Source organism: Ruditapes philippinarum, unplaced genomic scaffold (assembly GCF_026571515.1).
Source record: "Ruditapes philippinarum isolate M1 unplaced genomic scaffold, ASM2657151v2 ctg1521_1_1_1_1, whole genome shotgun sequence".
In the NCBI taxonomy this organism is placed as follows: domain Eukaryota; kingdom Metazoa; phylum Mollusca; class Bivalvia; order Venerida; family Veneridae; genus Ruditapes; species Ruditapes philippinarum.
The window spans coordinates 8,806-28,935 of record NW_026853157.1 but is presented as its reverse complement, the minus strand read 5'-3'; the positions used below and the strand labels follow the sequence as shown (position 1 = coordinate 28,935).

The 20,130-nt window shown below is 32.7% G+C and overlaps 1 protein-coding gene across 1 annotated transcript; it reads left to right on the top strand.

The window, feature by feature from the left end:
* The first annotated feature begins 1,071 nt into the window (after positions 1–1,071).
* On the top strand, positions 1,072–19,870 carry LOC132735166 (uncharacterized). The gene is made up of 8 exons (XM_060722087.1): positions 1,072–1,199; positions 5,174–5,292; positions 15,602–15,650; positions 16,626–16,693; positions 17,378–17,483; positions 18,653–18,771; positions 19,229–19,368; positions 19,502–19,870. Exons 1-8 carry the CDS (start codon positions 1,139–1,141, stop codon positions 19,608–19,610), a joined length of 771 nt encoding a protein of 256 aa, XP_060578070.1. The 5' UTR covers positions 1,072–1,138; the 3' UTR covers positions 19,611–19,870.
* The last annotated feature ends 260 nt before the right edge of the window (positions 19,871–20,130 follow it).

Here is a 20,130-nt window from a genome sequence, read left to right as displayed (position 1 = left end):
TTATTATTTTATAGTCATATGTTTAGTTCAGTTCGGTGTATTTCAAAACTTTACATTATTTTTGAGTTTCACTTTGAATTTAGTAAATGTATAGCATTAGAGTACGAAATATAAAAATCAAGACTCAATATAAAAGGTTAATAATTTTCAATAGATATGTTTTAGCCACTGTTAATGAATAGTAATTGATTTTTTTGATTTCTTATTTCGGAAATAATTAAGACACATACAGTTTTCATTAAGAGGTGTACCTGTCAAAGTGGCATTAACAATGCCGCCCAAATATATTAGTATTGCCGTATCTATCTACATAAAACCCAAATATTAGCTAGTGCGGAATGATGGTTAACTAGTGTGCTTTTGTCCAATATGTTATTTTTGATTGTCCATGCATCCGTTTGCCTGTGTGTTTGCGTGTCTGTATGTTTGTTCTTCGATCTGGGATATAATCACTGCTTAAAATAGAAGACGGTGCGTTCAGAGTGAATCCATTGGTAACCATTGGAAGGTTTACCTACTATTGGCATACAAATGGTACATTCCAATGGTTAAGGACAAAATTTGCCATTGTAATTAATTTTCAGACAAAGTAATTACAAACTAAGGACCAAATTTATGATTTAAATATGGGTCACATTTAGTACCAATGTCTATCATATTGCCAATGACAAAAATAATTTGATAAAAATTTGTTCAAATTTATATTTTAAACCAGTATAGTACCAATTAATGGAACATGTAATTAATCCCTCCTTTTCACGAAAACAAAACCCCAGAATGAATGGACTAGCCCCTGCCATTTTGATATTAGGAAGTTTTGCTTTAATCTAAAAGGCAAACAAAGTAACTACTGTAGTAGCATGTGACAGAAAACAGTATAATTTTGATAATTGAACAAATGAATAAATTTAAAGGAAAAATTGGTATCTAGAGATCAGTGGTAGTTATATCAACTAGTACCACTCACAGGTGCTTGAAACAAACTTATTAAAGTTTTATATGGGATATATACTATAATAAGATATCTTAATATACATAATAGACCGGTTATGTAAAATATTTGATTATGTGACTAGCGCCTGTGGTACCACTGGGATCGGAAACTATTTAGTGGTGTTCGACCGTTTAAACAACAAATATGGCAGCCCCCACGACTTGCCCAATATCATCGCCGATGCACTATGATCCTTCTTTCAAAGGTTACATGACATTGTTTTCTATTGTATAAAATGCATGGTCATAATGATCTGTGTAATTGGTATAAATGTCAGTGCCTTTTAAATTTTTAAGTGACAGTGTAGCAGTCCTCGGATACCTAGCCATTTCGTGCAGCTTATCTGCTTATTTGTTCTGATCAGTCGTGACGAAGACATAAGTATAACAAGGGCCATGTTAGCATGGCCATCCCCCGCCGAATGTGTTTGCTGGTCGGAAGAATGTTTTTGTAGTAGAGCAGAATAGTTCAAGTTAAAAGAGGTCTTTTGGTAATGAAAACTGATGGCTGAAGTGATTACAGATTTAAAACCAATGTGAATACTGATGCCTGAAAATAACAACTGTCAAAGGGCAATAACTGCAAAATAATGCAGGGTAGGTTATCATTCTTCACTGCACTCCTCCTCAATGAGATCTATCCACCTATGAAGTTTCAAGTTGATACCACTAACACTTTTTGAGATAAGCTCTGGACAAAAAGTATGAAAAATATCAAAGGGCAATAACTCAAAAAATTATAAAGGGTAAAGTTATCATTCTTGCACACAGCATTCCTCCTCAATAAGATCTATCCACCTATGAAGTTTCATGTTGACATCTCAAAGACTTTTTGAGTTATGCTCCACTCAGGTGAAAAATTAAGTATGAAAAAAACAAAGGGCATGTATACTCAACATCACTAATTCCGCGTCATCACTTATTTCACGGTAATGGCATATTTTCATGTGACCAGTGTTGAAATTGTTCAGAATTGACATATTTTATTCATACACATATCCAACAAAGTTTTTGAGCAAAATATTTTAAATCTCTAGATTTTTACGTAAAACAGAACAACATTTTACAAATTTCTGCAAAAAGCACCAATAGTCCATTAAATTTGTGCGTGCCGTATGTCTGAAACAATCATCATTTTTTAAATGTTCTTGTTTGTTGAGGTACATAGTAAGGATATAATCAAGCAAAATAACATGTAGAAATTTTAACTGAAACATGAAAAAACTGAAATGTAATACCATTACCGCGATTTAAATGATGACATACTGTTTTCAAAATGGCCCACATATGGTCTACGTTTGGTCCATTAAAATTATTTTGACTGAACATAATTATTGTTATTTCCTTGTGCCATACAGCAGAAAATACTTATATGTTATAGCTTATGACAATTTCTGTACCCAGGGTTCGAATTTAAGCTGGCATACTGGCAAAATGCCAGTTAAAATCTAATAATGCCAGTAAAAATTACTCTAGCTGGCATTTATTTGCAAGTGACTGTTCATTTTGGACTTTTACATAATTGATATCTTCTGAGCTGATGATGATGCTTGGCAACTGTCCCCTGGAGAAACTGATGATGTTTACTGTGCCAGATGCAGTAATTGATGAAGTTTACCTTAAAAACTTAAAAATCAATTTTTGGTTGCTCTATTTATTTTTTCTGTGACTATGTTTTGATGGACTATTTATAACAGCCAAACACATGTTGTTTTATCAGGGTCCAATGTAAATGCGTAGCACTTCTCTGTAAAGTGTTTACTTATAAGCTGAAATATTTATTTAAGTAGATCAGTACCTCTGAGTTTTCAGGCTGTTGGTGTAATCAAGTACAAAATATGCTTAAATTAATGAAGGTCCTAAGAATTGTCATACCATAATATGTTCAAAATACATTGTCATTGTGTATTATAATAATAAGATACATTATAATGGAAATGCCAGTGGAATACCTCATATTGCCAGTTAATCATTTGATCACTTGCAAGAATTTGCAAGTAGAAATTATTGCTAAATTCTATCCCTGGTACTGTAAGTTTCATTTGTTGTTTTCTTTCTGGTTTGAAAGCGTTAAGTACCGTAAACTAAGAGGAAGAGGAGCAAAATATACATTTATCTGGAAAAAATATTGTCAGTCCCTTCATGTCAAACAACCTCAGTGGAGTCCCTTAATGGTCACATTATTATAATTTCAAGTTTTTGCTTTAATTGATTATAACTTTGTAAGTAGTCACTAGTGGATGGATTGTCTCCATACTTTGGCACAACGATCCTTGGGACAAGGCGTTAAAAAAAGGAAAGCTGTCCAGCTAGCTTACAAATTGTTTTTGGTTCTACTCAGGTGAAATAATGACAAGAGAGGGCACCTTAGTAGAGCGCAGGTTACAATTTGTCTCTAGTTTTAAGTAAAGAATATTCTCAAAATCATTGATAATGTTTGTTGTCATGCTTATTTTTATGTCCCAGAAGGACGGCATATTAAAATCACACTGTCCGTCTGTGCATCCCCACTTCATTCCTGTCCGGACTGCAACTTTGTCATACATTTAGGCATTTTGAAATAGCTTGGCACAAAATATAATGTCTTCCACATCAAGAATGATGATGTGTCACATCCAAGAACCACGTCCCTACCTCAAAGGTCAAGGTCACACTAACATTTTGAAGTTTCACTTTAGATAAGTGAATGCAAGTAATCACTGTCTAGGATGGCATTTTCAAATATTTAAGCACTATAACAGTGAAGAAGCCCTTATTTTCAAAGATTTTAGAGTTTTTTATTCAATATTTAACCAGGTTTTCCGAAGGAAAAAACTGGTTATTAGATTGAGGTATGTCGGCGGGTAGACGGACGGGCGGGTGGGCGGGCGTAAACAATTTCTTCTGTGCGCAACTCCTCCTACATTTCTCAACGGATTTTTGACCAAACTTTCACAGAAGCTTTGTCATCAAGTGCCCTGGCGCATATTGTCGGGGTTTTGCGATTAGATAATATTTGACCTAATTATGGCCCTTTGTTTTTTTTTCTTATATAAAATATATAGTGAACAATTTCTTCTGTGCGCAACTCCTCCTACATTTCTCAACGGATTTTGACCAAACTTTCTCAGAAGCTTTGTCATCAAGTGCCCTGACACATATTGCCGGGGTTTTGCAATTGGATAATATTTGACCTAATTATGGCCCTTTGTTTTTTTTCCTTATATAGAATATATAGTGAACAATTTCTTCTGTGCGCAACTCCTCCTACATTTCTCAACGGATTTTGACCAAACTTTCTTAGAAGCTTTGTTATCAAGTGCCTGGCACATATTGTCGGGGTTTTGTGATTGGATAATATTTGACCGAATTATGGCCCTTTGTATATTTTTTCCTTATACAGAATATATAGAGAACAATTTCTTCTGTGCTCAACTCCTCCTACATTTCTCAACGGATTTTGACCAAACTTTCTTAGAAGCTTTGTTTTCAAGTGCCTGGCACATATTTTCGGGGTTTTGTGATTGTTGGATAATATTTGACCGAATTATGGCCCTTTGTATATTTTTTCCTTATACAGAATATATAGTGAACAATTTCTACAGTGCGCAACTTCTCCTACATTTCTCAATGGATTTTGACCAAACTTTCACAGAAGCTTTGTCATCAAGTGCCCTGGCGCTCACTAAATTCCCATGTTTCTTCCAAGACATCATTCAAGTATTTTTTTAAAATTGTGAACATACTTTTCTTGATATCGCACAAAACACCACACGCCAATATTGTTGACAAAAGAAAATGACAAGAGACGCAAAAATGCAAAAATTAAGCAAAAATAAAGTACTGTTTACCTTTCTAAAACATTTGGGAAAAAAAGGCGAATAGACAACATAAAATTTCTCAATCATTTTTGTTTGAGGAATATTAAAAAAGCCATAATTCCTCCTAAAAGTTCAATTAAAAACAAATGCCCCTTCATGACAAAGCTTCTGTGAAATATTTTGCTGAAAACCTGGTTGCATCGCATTGCGATGTTCCTTGTTTCATTTTGTAACTTTTATTTGGGAATTATTTCCTGTGGATTGGGAAAATAATATACAATTTTTAATTGGGAATATGACTGAATATCGGCTATAAAACAACCCAAAAAAAATCCCAGGAAATATTATATTTATATTATATTTATTTAAATGATTTTCAGTTGATGTACAGCTTCACCAACCTCTATTGTCAAGCAGCACTACCCCATATGATGTCAGACTAGAAATGATGTCACTTTGCTTTCAGTTAGAAACTCTTTGTAAGAAAGAACTCACAGAGGTATGTACATTAAAGGGGTTTTACAAATTTTATTTACAAAAATATTTTAATATCTTATGATTAAAAAATTGTGTGTAATTTTTAAATGGATACCCATGCAAAATTAACATGTCTTTATTCACTTTTCTGTGATTTGAATACACAAGATCATTTAACTATTTTTGCCATTAATTTGCCTGAGTATCCCTTTAAAGTACTAAAATATATGCATTGAATTTTTCTTGCAGTTATTTCTTTTGTTTGTATTATTAAAAGGTCAATGTTGACATTTAAGATACCTATAATTCTTTTGTCATTTGTGTTGACTAATAAGAATCAAGAATCAATTAGTTTCGGTATGAATCTTGTTTCATGTGTCATGTTTATCATTATGCACTTATTTTACATTGTAATTGTTTTACCTGAAAATGCCAATGATTGGAAAATAAATCTGCTCTGTTCCACGTCATAGCTGAAACCCATTTGACTGCCTCCAAGACATGTTTAAACCCATTTACATACAGAACTCTTTGTTGATATGGTTATTTAAGGTTGAAACAGTTACTCGAATAAGTCAGTGATTTTTTTTCCAATTTTCAAAACAACCTGTGACTTTCTGAAGGGGAAAATATAGGGTGATAAATCAGAAAAGGGGAAAAACCTAACAGCTGAAACACATTTTACAATTTTTTAGCTCGACTATTCAGGAATATGAGAGCTATTGTAGTCGCCCCGGCGTCAGCGTCCGCGTCGGCGTCTGCGTTGGTTAAAGTTTTTTGTAAAGTCAAATATCTCAATTATTACTTGAGATATTCAATTGAAACTTACAATACTTATTTATAGTAACAAGGCACATCAGATTGACTAGTTGGATAACTCTGCCTACAATATTGACAGAATTATGCCCCTTTTTAACTTAGAAATTTTGGTTAAAGTTTTTTGTGAAGTCAAATATCTCAATCAATGCTTGAGATATTCAATTGAAACTTACAATACTTATTTATAGTAACAAGGTGCATCAGATTGACAAGTTGGATAACTCTGCCTACAATATTAACAGAATTATGCCCCTTTGGAACTTAGAAATTTTGGTTAAAGTTTTTTTGTAAAGTCAAATATCACAATTATTGCTTGAGATATTCAATTGAAATTTAAAATACTTTTTTATAGTAACAATGTACATCAGTTTGCAAAATTGCATAACTCTGCCTGTAATATTTGCAGAATAATTCGCCCCTTTGAAACTTAGAAATTTTGGTTAAAGATTAAAGGTCTTCAAAGATATTTACTTGAAACTTTACACATGCACTTAGGGTCATAATTGGAGGGTCATAATTGTATGTCACTGACCAAGTTCCATAACTCTATCTTGCATTAAGGCTGATTCATATCCCCTTTTCTACTTAGTCTCTTGGTTAGTGTTTGCATGCATGTTTTACATATCTCAATAACTATTAAAGATATTTATTAAAAACTTCACATATGCATTTAGGGTCATAATTGTAGGTCACTGACAAAGATCCATAATTCTATCTTGCATTTAGGCTGATTTTTCTCCCCTTTTTCAACTTAGAAATTCATGGTTAAGTTTTTCATGTAAGTTGTTGGGACACAATTTTATGCATTCATAATAATAAAGCAGTGATTTACTTGATAAAACATCTTAAAAACAAGCCTTTGTACCTTTTCTGTCAAATTTATTTATTCATAGGTAATTACTTATTAGTATTATTATACTAATAAAAGACCCTTGTGGCATTACTTTCCGAATAGTCAAGCCAATACTGTATAATTAGACTCTCTCTTAGGCCTATAACATGAATTTATAAAAAAATTAGCCCTTTTGTGAACTTAAAAAATTAAACAATATAAAGGCTCTTTTACTATCAAGCACTTAGAATAGTCAAGCGTGCTGTCCTACAGACAGCTCTTGTTTATTTTCAATTCAATTTAACATGCATGGTACATGGTAGCGGCAATCTTAAGAGACAGCTGTCTGTCTTTTAGCTGATATAAGTCAGATGCTGTTAAGTCATGGTTCTGGTAAAGATTAGAGCACAAAGCATTTTAGGGGAAAATATTAGCATCTCTATTAAATAGTAGGAGATTTTCCATAATTTTGGAATTCCACTGACTGTTATGTCACCGAAAATCCAAACGGACACAGTTGAACCTGAAAATTGGAAATTTTATGTCAAGTTATAATCTAAGTGAGGACTATATTGCATATTGAATATACAGTCGATGAAGCCTCTTTTTAACTATTATATGAAGGATATTTGTTTAGTTCAGTGTAAGATGGGAATATATTTCACCGAGTGAGCACCAAAAGGTATATTTCATGAGTGGCGCAGCTACAAGTGAAATATGAACTTTTGGTGTTCATGAGGTGAAATATTTTTCCATCTTACACTAAACTAAACAAATTTTCTTTTTATTATATGCAAATCAATGTTTAAAAAGACAATTAACCTAATACTAAATAAAAAGTGCGCCAAATAATAAAACAATGTGACATCACATCATTATGTTGGTTTCCAGTCCTATACATGCTGGATTTCAATGAAAAAACGTAATGGGCTTAAATTCAAAACAGTGAAAAATATCAAATTGATAATTTCACTGTTTCAAACGGTGAAATAGCAGTTTTATATTTCACTGATATATTTCTATAAGCCACTGAAAAGCATGTAATAAATTTTTATTTTTATGCCACCGCAGCATCTGCGATGCTGTGGCATATAGCGATTCACCTGTGTGTATGCGTGTGTATGGGTGTGTTTGTGTGTATGTTATATAGATTATATAGTGAACTTATAAAATCTTCTTGTGAAAAACCACTAGTCCAATTTCAACCAAACTTGGCAGGATTGTTCCTTGGGTGAAGGGCTTCCAAAGTTGTTCAAAGAATTTCATTCCATGCAGAAATCTGGTTGCCATGGCAACCAAAAGGAATAATAAGAATAAATTAAAAAAAATCTTCTTGTAAAGACCCAAAAGGCCTAAAGCTTAGATATTTTGCATAAGGAATTGTCTGGTAGACCTCTACAAGATTGTTCAAATTATAGCCCTGGGGTCAAAAACCACAAGTCCAATTTCAACCAAACTTGGCAGGATTGTTCCTTGGGTGAAGGGCTTCCAAAGTTGTTCAAAGAATTTCATTCCATGCAGAAATCTGGTTGCCATGGCAACCAAAAGGAATAATAAGAATAAATTTAAAAAATCTTCTTGTAAAGACCCAAAAGGCCTAGAGCTTAGATATTTTGCATAAGGAATTGTCTGGTAGACCTCTACAAGATTGTTTAAATTATAGCCCAGGGGTCAAAATTGGCCCCACCCCGGGGGTCATTGATTTTCACTATGTACATATAGTAAAAACTTAAAATACCATCTTGTAAAAACCCAAAAGGCCTAGAGCTTAGATATTTTGCATAAGGTATCATCGGGTAGACCCTTACCATGTTTGTTCAAATTATAGCCCTTGGGTCAAAATCAGCCCCGCTCCGGGGTCATTGATTTTCGCTATATGTACATATAGTAAAAACTTAAAACACCTTCTTGTAAAGACCCAAAAGGCTAAGAGCTTAGATATTTTGCATAAGGCATTGTTTGGTAGACCTCTACCCAGATTGTTCAAATTATAGCCCTGGGGTCAAAATCGGCCCGCCCCAGGGGTCATTGGTTTTCCTTATATGTATATAGTAAAAACTTTAAAAAAATTCTTCTAGCAATTGACAAATGCTAAAGGTTAGATATTTTGCATGAAACATTGTGTTGTAAAACTCTAGCAAGATTGTTCAAATTATAGCCCGGGGGTCAAAATTGTCCCCGCCCTTGGGGTCATTGATTTCAATATATTCATATAGTAAAAAATAAAAAAATCTTATTGTCTGAAGGTACAAGGCTTAGAGCTTTAATATTTGTTAAATAATATCATCTAAAGGTTACTCTACCAAAGATGTTCAAATTTTGCCTCTAATGTGTCAAAATTAGCCCCGCCCCTTATTATCAGGGAGCCATAGGTTTATCCTATATGAATATAGTTTAAACTTAAAAAATCATCTTCTCTAAATTTACAAAGGATAAAGTTAAGATATTTTGCATGAAACATTGTGTAGTGAACCTCTAGCAAGATTGTTCAAATTATAGCCCTGGGGTCAAAATTGGTTCCGCCCCGGGGGTCATTGATTTTCATTATGTACATATAGTGAAAATAAAAAAATTTTATCTGAAGGTCCAAGGCATAGAGCTTTGATGTTTGATATATAATATCATCTATAGGTCCTCTACCAAAGTTGTTCAAATGTCAAAAATTGGCCCTGCCCGGGGGCAGTGATTCTCATTATGTACACGTAGTAAAAACAGAAAATAAAACAGATGTTTTCTGAATGGGAGAAAGCTATAGCTTAGATATTTGACTTGAAATGTTGTTTGGTGGACCTGTATCAAGATTGTTATTAAACCTTTGGGTCAAAATTATGCCTTGCCCAAGGGGACAGTGACCTACTTTCTTGACCTTTGATGTACAGAAATGACATTTTGACCATGTGCACAGTTTTAGTTGTAAAATTGAACTTTGAGCTAGATTTTGATGATGTGACCTACTTTCTTGTCCTTTGATGTACAGCTTTAAAATTTGAACCATGCGGTGGCATAGCATTTTTCTCAAATGCAATCTTGTTTTTTAAATATTTCTATAGACATCAAACAATATCTTTGATAAACGTATACAATGACCAAATATATTTATGTCTATCTGTAGAAATCTTGTAGAAATATTGACAAATCAATTATATTATATTGATGAAACCTTTCCTGATAATATAACTGAAACCTTTCCTTAAAATTTTATTGGCAGAAAAATAAAATTTAATTTTCAGTTTGAGGGAATACATGTATTTCTCATTAGTGAATGGCGTCAGCAAGCAAATGTGATAATTTTGTTTAATTTTGTTTACGTCTGTAAGAAAAACACTTTCATATAGTTGTTTATGACCTTCCATGTGAATTAAGTACAGGTGAAATATACGATGTCTTGCTTGGGCCTGAGTTAAAGGACACCTTTTTTTCTTCTAAAAGTCTTGTGTTGAACTTTTGTTTTTTTTTTATAGAGAAAGTTGTTAGATTTTAATTCTCAAATGAAACTTTGGGCTTTTGGCGTCATTTAACATTGAATTTATAACATGCTTAGCTTAATCCTTGTGAAAATGAAAATGATTTTTTCTTTTGAGAACTGTAATAATTATTTACAGTATCAGTGACTATAATGAAAGCTCTTCATTAAATAATGTGATATATAAAGCTACTTATCTATTAACAAGGGCAGTGAGCTTGACTATTCTCAGTGCTAGCCTGGGTAATATTGAATTTTCCAAGTGGCCAATTTTGTTCTGTCAACATCTACATTAGAGTAATGGGCCTTTGATATCGGTAGTCCTAATCAATCTAATTGAGCTCCATAATTTAAAACCCAATGTAAATTTAAGGATAATTATAAAGCTACATTTCTACTGCCTGTAACTTACAAAGTTACTAAGGTCATCCATGGCTGGGTGGTTGAGGTTGTTGATTTCAAACCACTTGCCATTCATGTTATAGGTTAGAGTCGCACATTCACGATACTAAATGAATTCTTGCATGTGAAATATAAGCTATCCAGCTATCTTAAGGAATGTCCGTGGTTCCACTCAGTTGCCCATTTGTTTCTGAAATATTTTATGCACAGACACAGAGGGGCTGACCTGAGGTCTTCATTCACCAGTGCCTGAGTAGACTTGCTGTTCTAATCAATATGTATTCATACGCATGATATAACAACATAACAATAACAAGGTGATTAGTCTATCAAAGGAAGAAATTCATTTCATTTCAATCAAATTAGTAATAGAAAGAGCATCGAAACACGAGGCTATCTGATTTGTACGATCGAGTATAAATCAGATTGCCAAGTGTTTTGATGTTCTTTTTCTTTTGTATCAAAAAATTAGTCAAACATAAAAACACATTCCCTGATACCACAATATTAAACCCCACAAAAAAAGTAACCAAGCAACAAGCATCTGAATATGATTTTTCAATGGCTATCCCTTTCTCTGTTGTCACAGAGAATTCATATATTTCTCATTAGTGAATGGCATCAGCAAGCAAATTTGATAATTTATATTTAATTTTGTTTACGTCAGTAAGAAGACACTTTTATATAATTGTTTGTGACCTTCCGTGTAAATTAAGTAAAGGTGAAATATACGATGTCTTGCTTTGGCCAGTTAAAGGACACCTTTTTCCTCTCTAAAAGTCTTGTGTCAAACTTCTGTTTTTAGCTCGACTACTCAAAGAATATGGAGAGCAATTTGTTACAAGCCAGGGGTAATGAGAAAGAAAAGCCAGCAACAAACATGTAACAATAACAAATTTATTACAGAAAAATTATTAAAGAAAAATTAAATAACAATTTATGTTTACAAATACCTGAAGTCCAAATAAAAATGAAATCTCAAATGTCTAGTCTGATCCTTGAATGATCCCTTATTGAACAACACAGTTAAATCAAAGTTAAATCCAAGAACACTTAAGAATAAATTCCCACAATAAAATCCACAAGAATAATTTAATCTATTTGAAAATCCAAGCTCCAATAAATTACTTAATATCAAAGTTGAATAATACTCCAAATGTATTGATGACTTGAAAGGTAACTGATGACTTAAAAGGTAAAGAAAATGAAAAATATTCCCGAATATATACTTAGCTAAGATCATTCCAGATCAGTATATTATGTTCTACAGTAATCATAATCTAGCACCTTCAACAATAAAGAATTATCTGGAAACTTAACATTAACTCTGTCTTGCATTTAGGCTGATTTATTTCACCTTTTCTACTTAGTCTCTTGGTTAATGTTTACATGCAAGTTTTACATTATCTCAATAACTATATAAGATATTTATTTAAAACTTCACACATGCATTTAGGGTCATTAATTGTAGGTCACTGACCAAGATCCATAATTCTATCTGCATTTAGGCTGATTTTTCTCCCCTTTGTCAACTTAAAAATTCATGGTAAAGTTTTGCTTGTAAGCTGTTATCTCCATTAAACTACTGAAGGGTTTGTGCCTTTTTTTGGGATTTAATGCATTCATAATAATAAAGCTGTGATTTACTTGATAAAACATCTTAATAACAAGCCTTTGTACCTTTTTGGTCAATTTTATGTATTCATAGGTGAGCATTATTATACTCAATAAAACACCCTTGTGACAACTTTTTCAAATAATCCAGCCTTTCTGTCCTACGACAGATCTTGTTTACAGATAAAGTTGTGACATTTTAATTCTCAAAAGAAACTAAATTTGACTTCATTTAACATTGAATTAATCACATGCTTAGCTTAATCTTTGTGAAAAAAAATGTAAATGAGAACTATCATATATTTACAGTAACAGTGACTTTAATGAAAGTTCTTCTAAAGAGAATGTTACATCAAGCTACTTATCTATTAACAAGAGCAGTGTGCTCAACTATTCTCAGTGCTTGATAGTAAAACAAGAGCCTGGGTAATGTAGAATTTTCCAAGTGGCCAATTTGGTTCTGTCAACATCTACATTGGAGTTAAGGGCCTTGGATATCGGTAGTCCTTATAAATCTAATTGAGCGCCTTTATTTAAATCCCAATGTAAATTTAAGTATATAAAGCTACATTTCTTCTGCCTGTATTTTACAAAGTTACAACGGGTGTCTATGGCTGGGTAGTTGTTGCTGTTCATTTCAAACCACATGCCTCTCACCGCTATAGGTTAGAGTCACTCAGTTGTCTAAAATGGATTCTTGCATTGTGCTATCCAGCTATCTTAAGGAATGTCTGTGGTTCTACTCATCTGCCCATTTGGTCCTGAAATAATGCGAAGAGGGGCACCTGATGTCTTCTTTACCAGTGCATGAGTAGACTCTATCCACCTGGCATAGTGGTTCCACCTGGCATAGTGGTAGGAGTTTGGAGGTACATAACAGGTATGCAAGCAAAAGGTGTCTCATAAGTCAGAAATGGCTGGCCCTTTCAGTGGGGGTGACACTGTAATAAACAAGACCTTTACCTTTACTTATATCTATAGACATAAAACAATACCTTTGATAAATGTATACAAGGACACAATATATTTATGTGTATCGATACAGATCTTGTAGAAATATTGACAAGTCAATTACACTATATTGATGAAACATTTCTTGATAATTTAATTGGCAGAAAAATAAAATTTGATTTTCAGTTTGAGGGAATACATGTATTTCTCATTAGTGAATGGCGTCAGCAAGCAAAGTTGATAATTTATATTTGATTTTGTCTACATCTGTAAGAAGACACTTTTATATAATTGTTTGTGACCTTTCATGTGAATTAGGCCTCACGAGGCCCGCATGGTAGATTGGGTAACCAAATGTGTAGCCTCAGTAAATAAAGACTTTACTTTCTTTACTTACTTACTTACTTACTTACTTACTTAAGCCCCAGTCACATTAGAGCTCACGACCAGTGAAGACCAGTTCACAATCACCAGTGACCTCTGGTCGCGGACAATCTTTAAAACGTCTTACGACGGTCATCGATGATCTATGACAGTCGCAGGTTATCTTATTTATGTCCCACGACCAATTTCAGTCGTAAAGAGGTTTTTTGAGATTGCACAAAAACCTCCTTGCGATCAAACAGGTCGCTAGTGATCTTATAAGGTCTTAAGGCTGTCGCACAATGATCGTTCGGAAGTGCGACAATCTTACGACAGTCTTTACAAATTGCCACTAGTCACTGATAATCTTAAGTAGTCTTTAGTAATCGTGTGGTGGTCGAACGACAAGTTGTAGGTGATTGCATGTAAATATCTCACGGGTTGTCGTAAGTAATTCCAGGCAATCTTGAGACCATCGTACGTTTACTTATGACCTGTTGTGCGATTGTCAATGATGACTTGTCTTACGATACTCGCAAAAGTAAATTTATCTGTGCAAAAATGGTTTCGGTCGCAGACAATCGCTGATGATCGTCAGTTTTACAAGTCGCCGGTGGTCGCAAGTAATCGTAAGCTCTAGTGTGACGGGGGTTTTACTTAGTTACTTACTTACTTACTTACTCTTACTTACTTACTCTTACTTACTTACTCTTACTTACTTACTTACTTACTTACTTACTTACTTACTTACTCTACTTACTTACTTACTTACTAATTAAGTGCAGCTGAAAAATACAATGTCTTGCTTCGGCCAGTTAAAGGACACCTTTTTTATTCTTTTCTAAAAGTCTTGTTGGAACTTTTTTTATATAGATAAAGTTGTGAGATTTTAATTCTCAAATGAAACTTTTGGCTTCATTAATGCATCATCAGCTGAGCTTAATCCTGCTGAAAATGTAAAAAAAACTTTGCAATGATTAACCTTAACTCTTGCATTTTTTTTCTTTTGAGAACTGTAACATATTTACAGTACCAGTGACTATAATGAAAGCTCTTAATAAAGGAATGTGATATATAAAGCTACTTATCTTTTAACAAGAGCAGTGAGCTCGACTTTTCTCAGTGCTTAATAGTAAAACAAGGGCCTGGGTAATGTTGAATTTTCCAAGTGGCCAATTTGGTTCTGTCAACATCTATAATAGAGTAAAGAGCCTTGGATATTGGTAGTCCTTTTACGTTTTGTAAATCTAATTGAGCTCCATAATTTAAAACCCAATGTAAATTTAAGTATTTAAAGCTACATTTCTGCTGTCTTTAATTAACAAAGTTACTAGGGGCATCCATGGCTGTGTGGTTGTGATTGTTGATTTCAAACCACTTGCCTCTCACCGCTATAAGATAGAGTCACGCAATTGTTTTAAATGGATTCATGCATGTGAAAAAGCTATCCAACTATCTTAAGGACTGTCTGTGGTTCTACTTATGTGCCCATTTGTTCCTGATATAATGCACAGATCAGGGGCACCTGACATCTTCCTTCACCAGTGCCTAAGTAGACTGGCTGTTGTCTATAATTATATAACAACAGGACAATAACTGGGTGATTAGTCTAGCTAACAAATGAACAAATTCATTAAATACCAATCAAATTACTTCAGAATCTACAGATTCAATTGAAGATATAAAATAAAAGGAAAATTACATGAACATGCTAATTGGTCTTGTGAGAATACAACTTTACCCAATCAACTCGAGCTATATTAACAATTGGAATAGTTTTTTAGCAATATCATGTAATAGTCCCTATATTCTCAGAATTCCGTTGAAAAAAGGGATAAATTTAACTTTATATATAAAGTAAAATTGTGATAATTTTTCTGATTTCAGAATTCAAGCATACATCAAGGCCATGTTAGTAACTCATTCATTGATAGAGGTAAGAATTGTTATCAATGTTAACAGAATTTTGTTTGTGTTGAAACGCTCGAGGAGTCTCTGTTTGTTCAATTATTTTAACTGTTTTTTCTTGTCCACCTGTTTCAGTCAGTAAGACCTTGTTCATATTGTGCAAGGCAAACTGAAAAAAAAAATTGATGAATTTAGCTTAGTTGCTATGGCAACCAAATAAATAGTAATTAGTCGCCCAATGTGTTCTTGTTTCTGATTAAGCACAAAAATATGAACTTTTACTGAAATTTTGATGAATTTCTGACACACTGGGCAATTTTTCACTCTTACTGAATCTAGCCCTTTGTCTTTTATAATCGATTCAAAGTTCAATTGTCAATTTTGTATCTCATTGCTGATTTAAAACTCATGAATGATAAGTGGACTGTCTCTTGGTAACAATTGATATAAAAAAAAATTATACTGACTATTTATCTAAGAAAGCAAGTTATCACCATAATTAGTGGTCTGTTTAAGTTTATATAGACTTACATAGTTAAACACATTTAGTTAGGTCTTTTTCTTTGAATTTACAATACCAGAGCTTAAATATTTGTTATGAAGCATTAATGCATTTTCAAAGCAAGGGTCATTATGGCCCTCTTGTTATTCAAAAATGTTCATTGTATTTCTAATAGTGCAAAGTTAATTTCAATATCCCTTTCTGAGATTTTTTTTATGGTACAACCACAGAACAAAGGGAAAATTAGGTTAACTGTCATGGTTTTAGTTTAAATATACATCCGTATTTTATTTGTCATTTAAGAACATATTTTACTTTTATGGCATTTACAATCAATACTAAAAACAGATTAGACTGGAAGCAACTTAATGCTAATTGAAGTATTATCCCATGATTATAGGAGGGATTCCAACTGAATTCATGCTGATTGCCACGTGTTTTTTTTTTGTCTTATCTATGTAATGAAGTTGTTCATAAGTTTTGCTACTTTGTTTGTTTCAGCAACTGTTGTTTATGACAGAATACTTCACCTGTTAGCAAAAGTGCCACCAGATTATCAAGACTGTCTTGTAAGATTACTATTACTTTAATATATTTCTTTTCTTTGATCATGTATATTAAAGATATACTATTCTCAAATTTGATATTAAAAAATATTGATAATCCCTACACAGTCTCTTTGTAAATATACAATAAACATGTTTTTTACTTCTTAGGAAGTTAGTTGTGTTTATAAATCTACACACTGTAGGGGGTCACAATTGAATATGAATACATGTATAACTATACATAGTTTGTACATTCTTATATTCAAGTTATTTTGTTGTGATTAATGCTTCCGAGGGCTCACTTTGTTTCCAAAATTTTAGACATATTCAGTAAGAATTTTATTGCTTGGCTAACATTCCTGACCTTATTGTTTATGAATATCAAAACTTGAACAACATTGATACTTTACAAATGGGGTGTCCATGGTCCCCTCACCACTGTGCCAGTTCATGAAAGGAAGTTGTCCAGCTACTTTACTGAACATTGGTGGTTCTACTCAGATGCCTGTTAATGCCTGAAATAATGCATGGAGGGACACCTGAGGTCTTCTTCTACCAGTAAAGCTGGAAAGTAGCCATATGACCTATACTGTGCCAGTGCCAAGTAAAACCCAACCAAATATTTTTAAAAACTTGTTACGAACAATAACTAATAAAAGTTTTTACAAATGTTTTCTTTTAACATACAGGTTTTGTTTTTTTCAGAGATATCTGCAGTCACAAAGATTGGACAGACTGTATCCAAGAGCAGTGACCTATCTTGCAAATCCAAGGTCATTCTCACTTGACCTTGACAAAACCCCACTTGATAGTACGTAAAAGCTTAGTTAAAGTTATCATTATTAACATTAGTGAGTATTAAATACATTTTGCAGTGAGAAAGTTTTCACTGAAACCTTATTCTAATGGTTGTAAATGCACTTTTGAATAGAGTTTTTTTTTTAAAAAAAATGCCTAAAAGTGAGCTTTCATATTGAATAACCTTGAACTTGACCCTGTGACCTTTATTTAACTTCTTAGCTAAAGGCCTCGAAATTTGGAATTTGTCCAACGATGGAACTCTCATATCAGGCAACACATGTGTATTATTTCAATCACCAAAGCCATGTAAATGTACAAACACTTTTATTTACTTTTAATTGATATAGACATAATTATTAGAATGAAATATTATATATCATTCAAGCATATGTTTAAGATATTATTCATGGTATGTAGAGGTCAGAATTTTTCGACATGAGTACAAGTCATGTAGTAGCTTTAGTTACATGTATACATGTATATTGTTTTTCAGTGAAATGCAATATATTTTACTATATAGTTGGTTTAATCGCATTATTGCACTCCTATTTCCTCATATTTCAATGATATAAATTGTGTAGCAGCATGGTAGTGTGGTTAATGCATGGTACTAATTATCTAAGGATTTTTAGCCATGTTAGTTTAAATCCAGTCAGTGGCAAGCTGTTGTTTCCTTGAGCAAGAAACTTTACATTCATTGCTTGTTACAACTTGGTTTTCCAGGAATAGATTGGAGAGTGTGTCTATAAGCTAATAGCTTCCTACATAATTAATATAAAATGAATATATTCTGTATAAACTAAAGATTAACATTCAGATTAATATAGATCTCTGATGTTAAACCCACAGGAACTTGACATTCTGTCAAATAACCAACATTATTGATTATATCCAAAAATACACCCTATATAGTTTAAATAAACAAATAAATGTTTTTGTATATTATATAGGGGGTATATTTTAAATGTTAACATTAATATTGATAGAATGTCAAGTTCTTGTAGGTGAACTTAGTAAATGTCTTGAAATTCGTGTTACTTAATAGCTTGAATCTACAGTACAGCTATGAATTTGAACTTCAAAAATGATTATGTAGGGTAATAAACAAGCTCATGATACTTGTGGGGTATGAAAGATTATTTGAAAGATTATTTCAACTATGTATTGCTTATATTTCAGGTTATTTTGCTAGTGTGTCCACATTGAGTCAATTGACAACACTGGCTAGACAAATGCATAATGATTGTGTAAACACATCTTCACATAAATATATTGCACATCAGCTGGCCCTCATGTATGTAAGTATATATATATACATGTATTTTTTCTTTTGAATCACGTTGAGAGGTTATTCTATAAAGCCACCTCTTTTCTAGGGAGCTCTGAAGCCAAATGTTTAATAACATTAAGCCAAATACTTATTTGTTTTAAGTATGCAAAGCTCAAGTTTGAAGTATGCAAAGCCCATGTTCAAGGTATTGCAAAACATATTTCTGAAGTATGCAAAGCTTATGTTTGAAGTTTGCAAAGTTCATGTCTGAGGTATGCAAAGCTCATTCTGTAAAGTATGAAAAACTCATGTCTGAGGTATGCAAAGCTCAAGCAAAAAAACATTTCAACTAATAAAACTATAGTCAGAATTACATTTTTACAATATGGTAAGTCTTATTAGATAATAAGATAATTTGTATTACATATATGGGGAGTAGCTTTTAGTATTTTGCTAAATGATAAGCAAGTTATTCTTTATTCCAGCAAACCATCACTCAGATAAAGAGTCCACTGTTTGAGCAGCATAAGAAAGGGATAGAAGAAATGTTTAAACCCATCAAGGCAACGCTCGCCACCACAGACGATAAACAGATAAGATGTTTAACACAATCTCAACAAGAATGGTATGTAACATATGCATAAATTATATTCTAAATAACATTAGAAAAAATATGTTCCAAAATTGTATGAATTACTGTAATGACTCATGTTAAGAAATTTTCAAGTTGGTTGTTAAAATAATTTTTTTTTTTTTAGGTTGCTTGACCTTACTAATCATATCTTGAATACTGTCAATACATTCCCGGCAGATCTTACACAAGATATGGTTCAACCAGCTTCGGTACTGCAACAAAAGTCAACATAATTTCCACTAGGGCATGGAAAAGAATGATTTCTTTAAAGTTTTTATGATAAAAATTGCAGCATCAAGTCTAGCTGGAATAAAACAGACCTGGATATGTAATATTTTTTAACTTGAGCCCAGTCTAAATACTCTGATCATTGATTGGTCAATTTCTGATGCACATTTTGAAACTGACCAATGAAAACAAATTGTATGTAGACTGGTTTGTCAGAATCTGACTAATACATGTGTTACAACTGATAAAACACGACAACCATTCCCATGAAAAAAAAGCACTTTTTTGTCATTACATTTTACAATTCTGTTTTATATCTATGAAGGATGTAATATATAGGCTATTAGGAAACATAAATTTTTGTGCACAAAATGTTGGTAGTCTATAATGTAAGGAAGGTTGAATCTTAAGTTCAAAATTGTTTAAAGTACAATGTATTTTGTGAAGTACAATGTGTATTGTATACTTATGTTTAAACAACATTCTTCATCAACGTGATTTGGAATCTTGTTGGTTTTAATAACG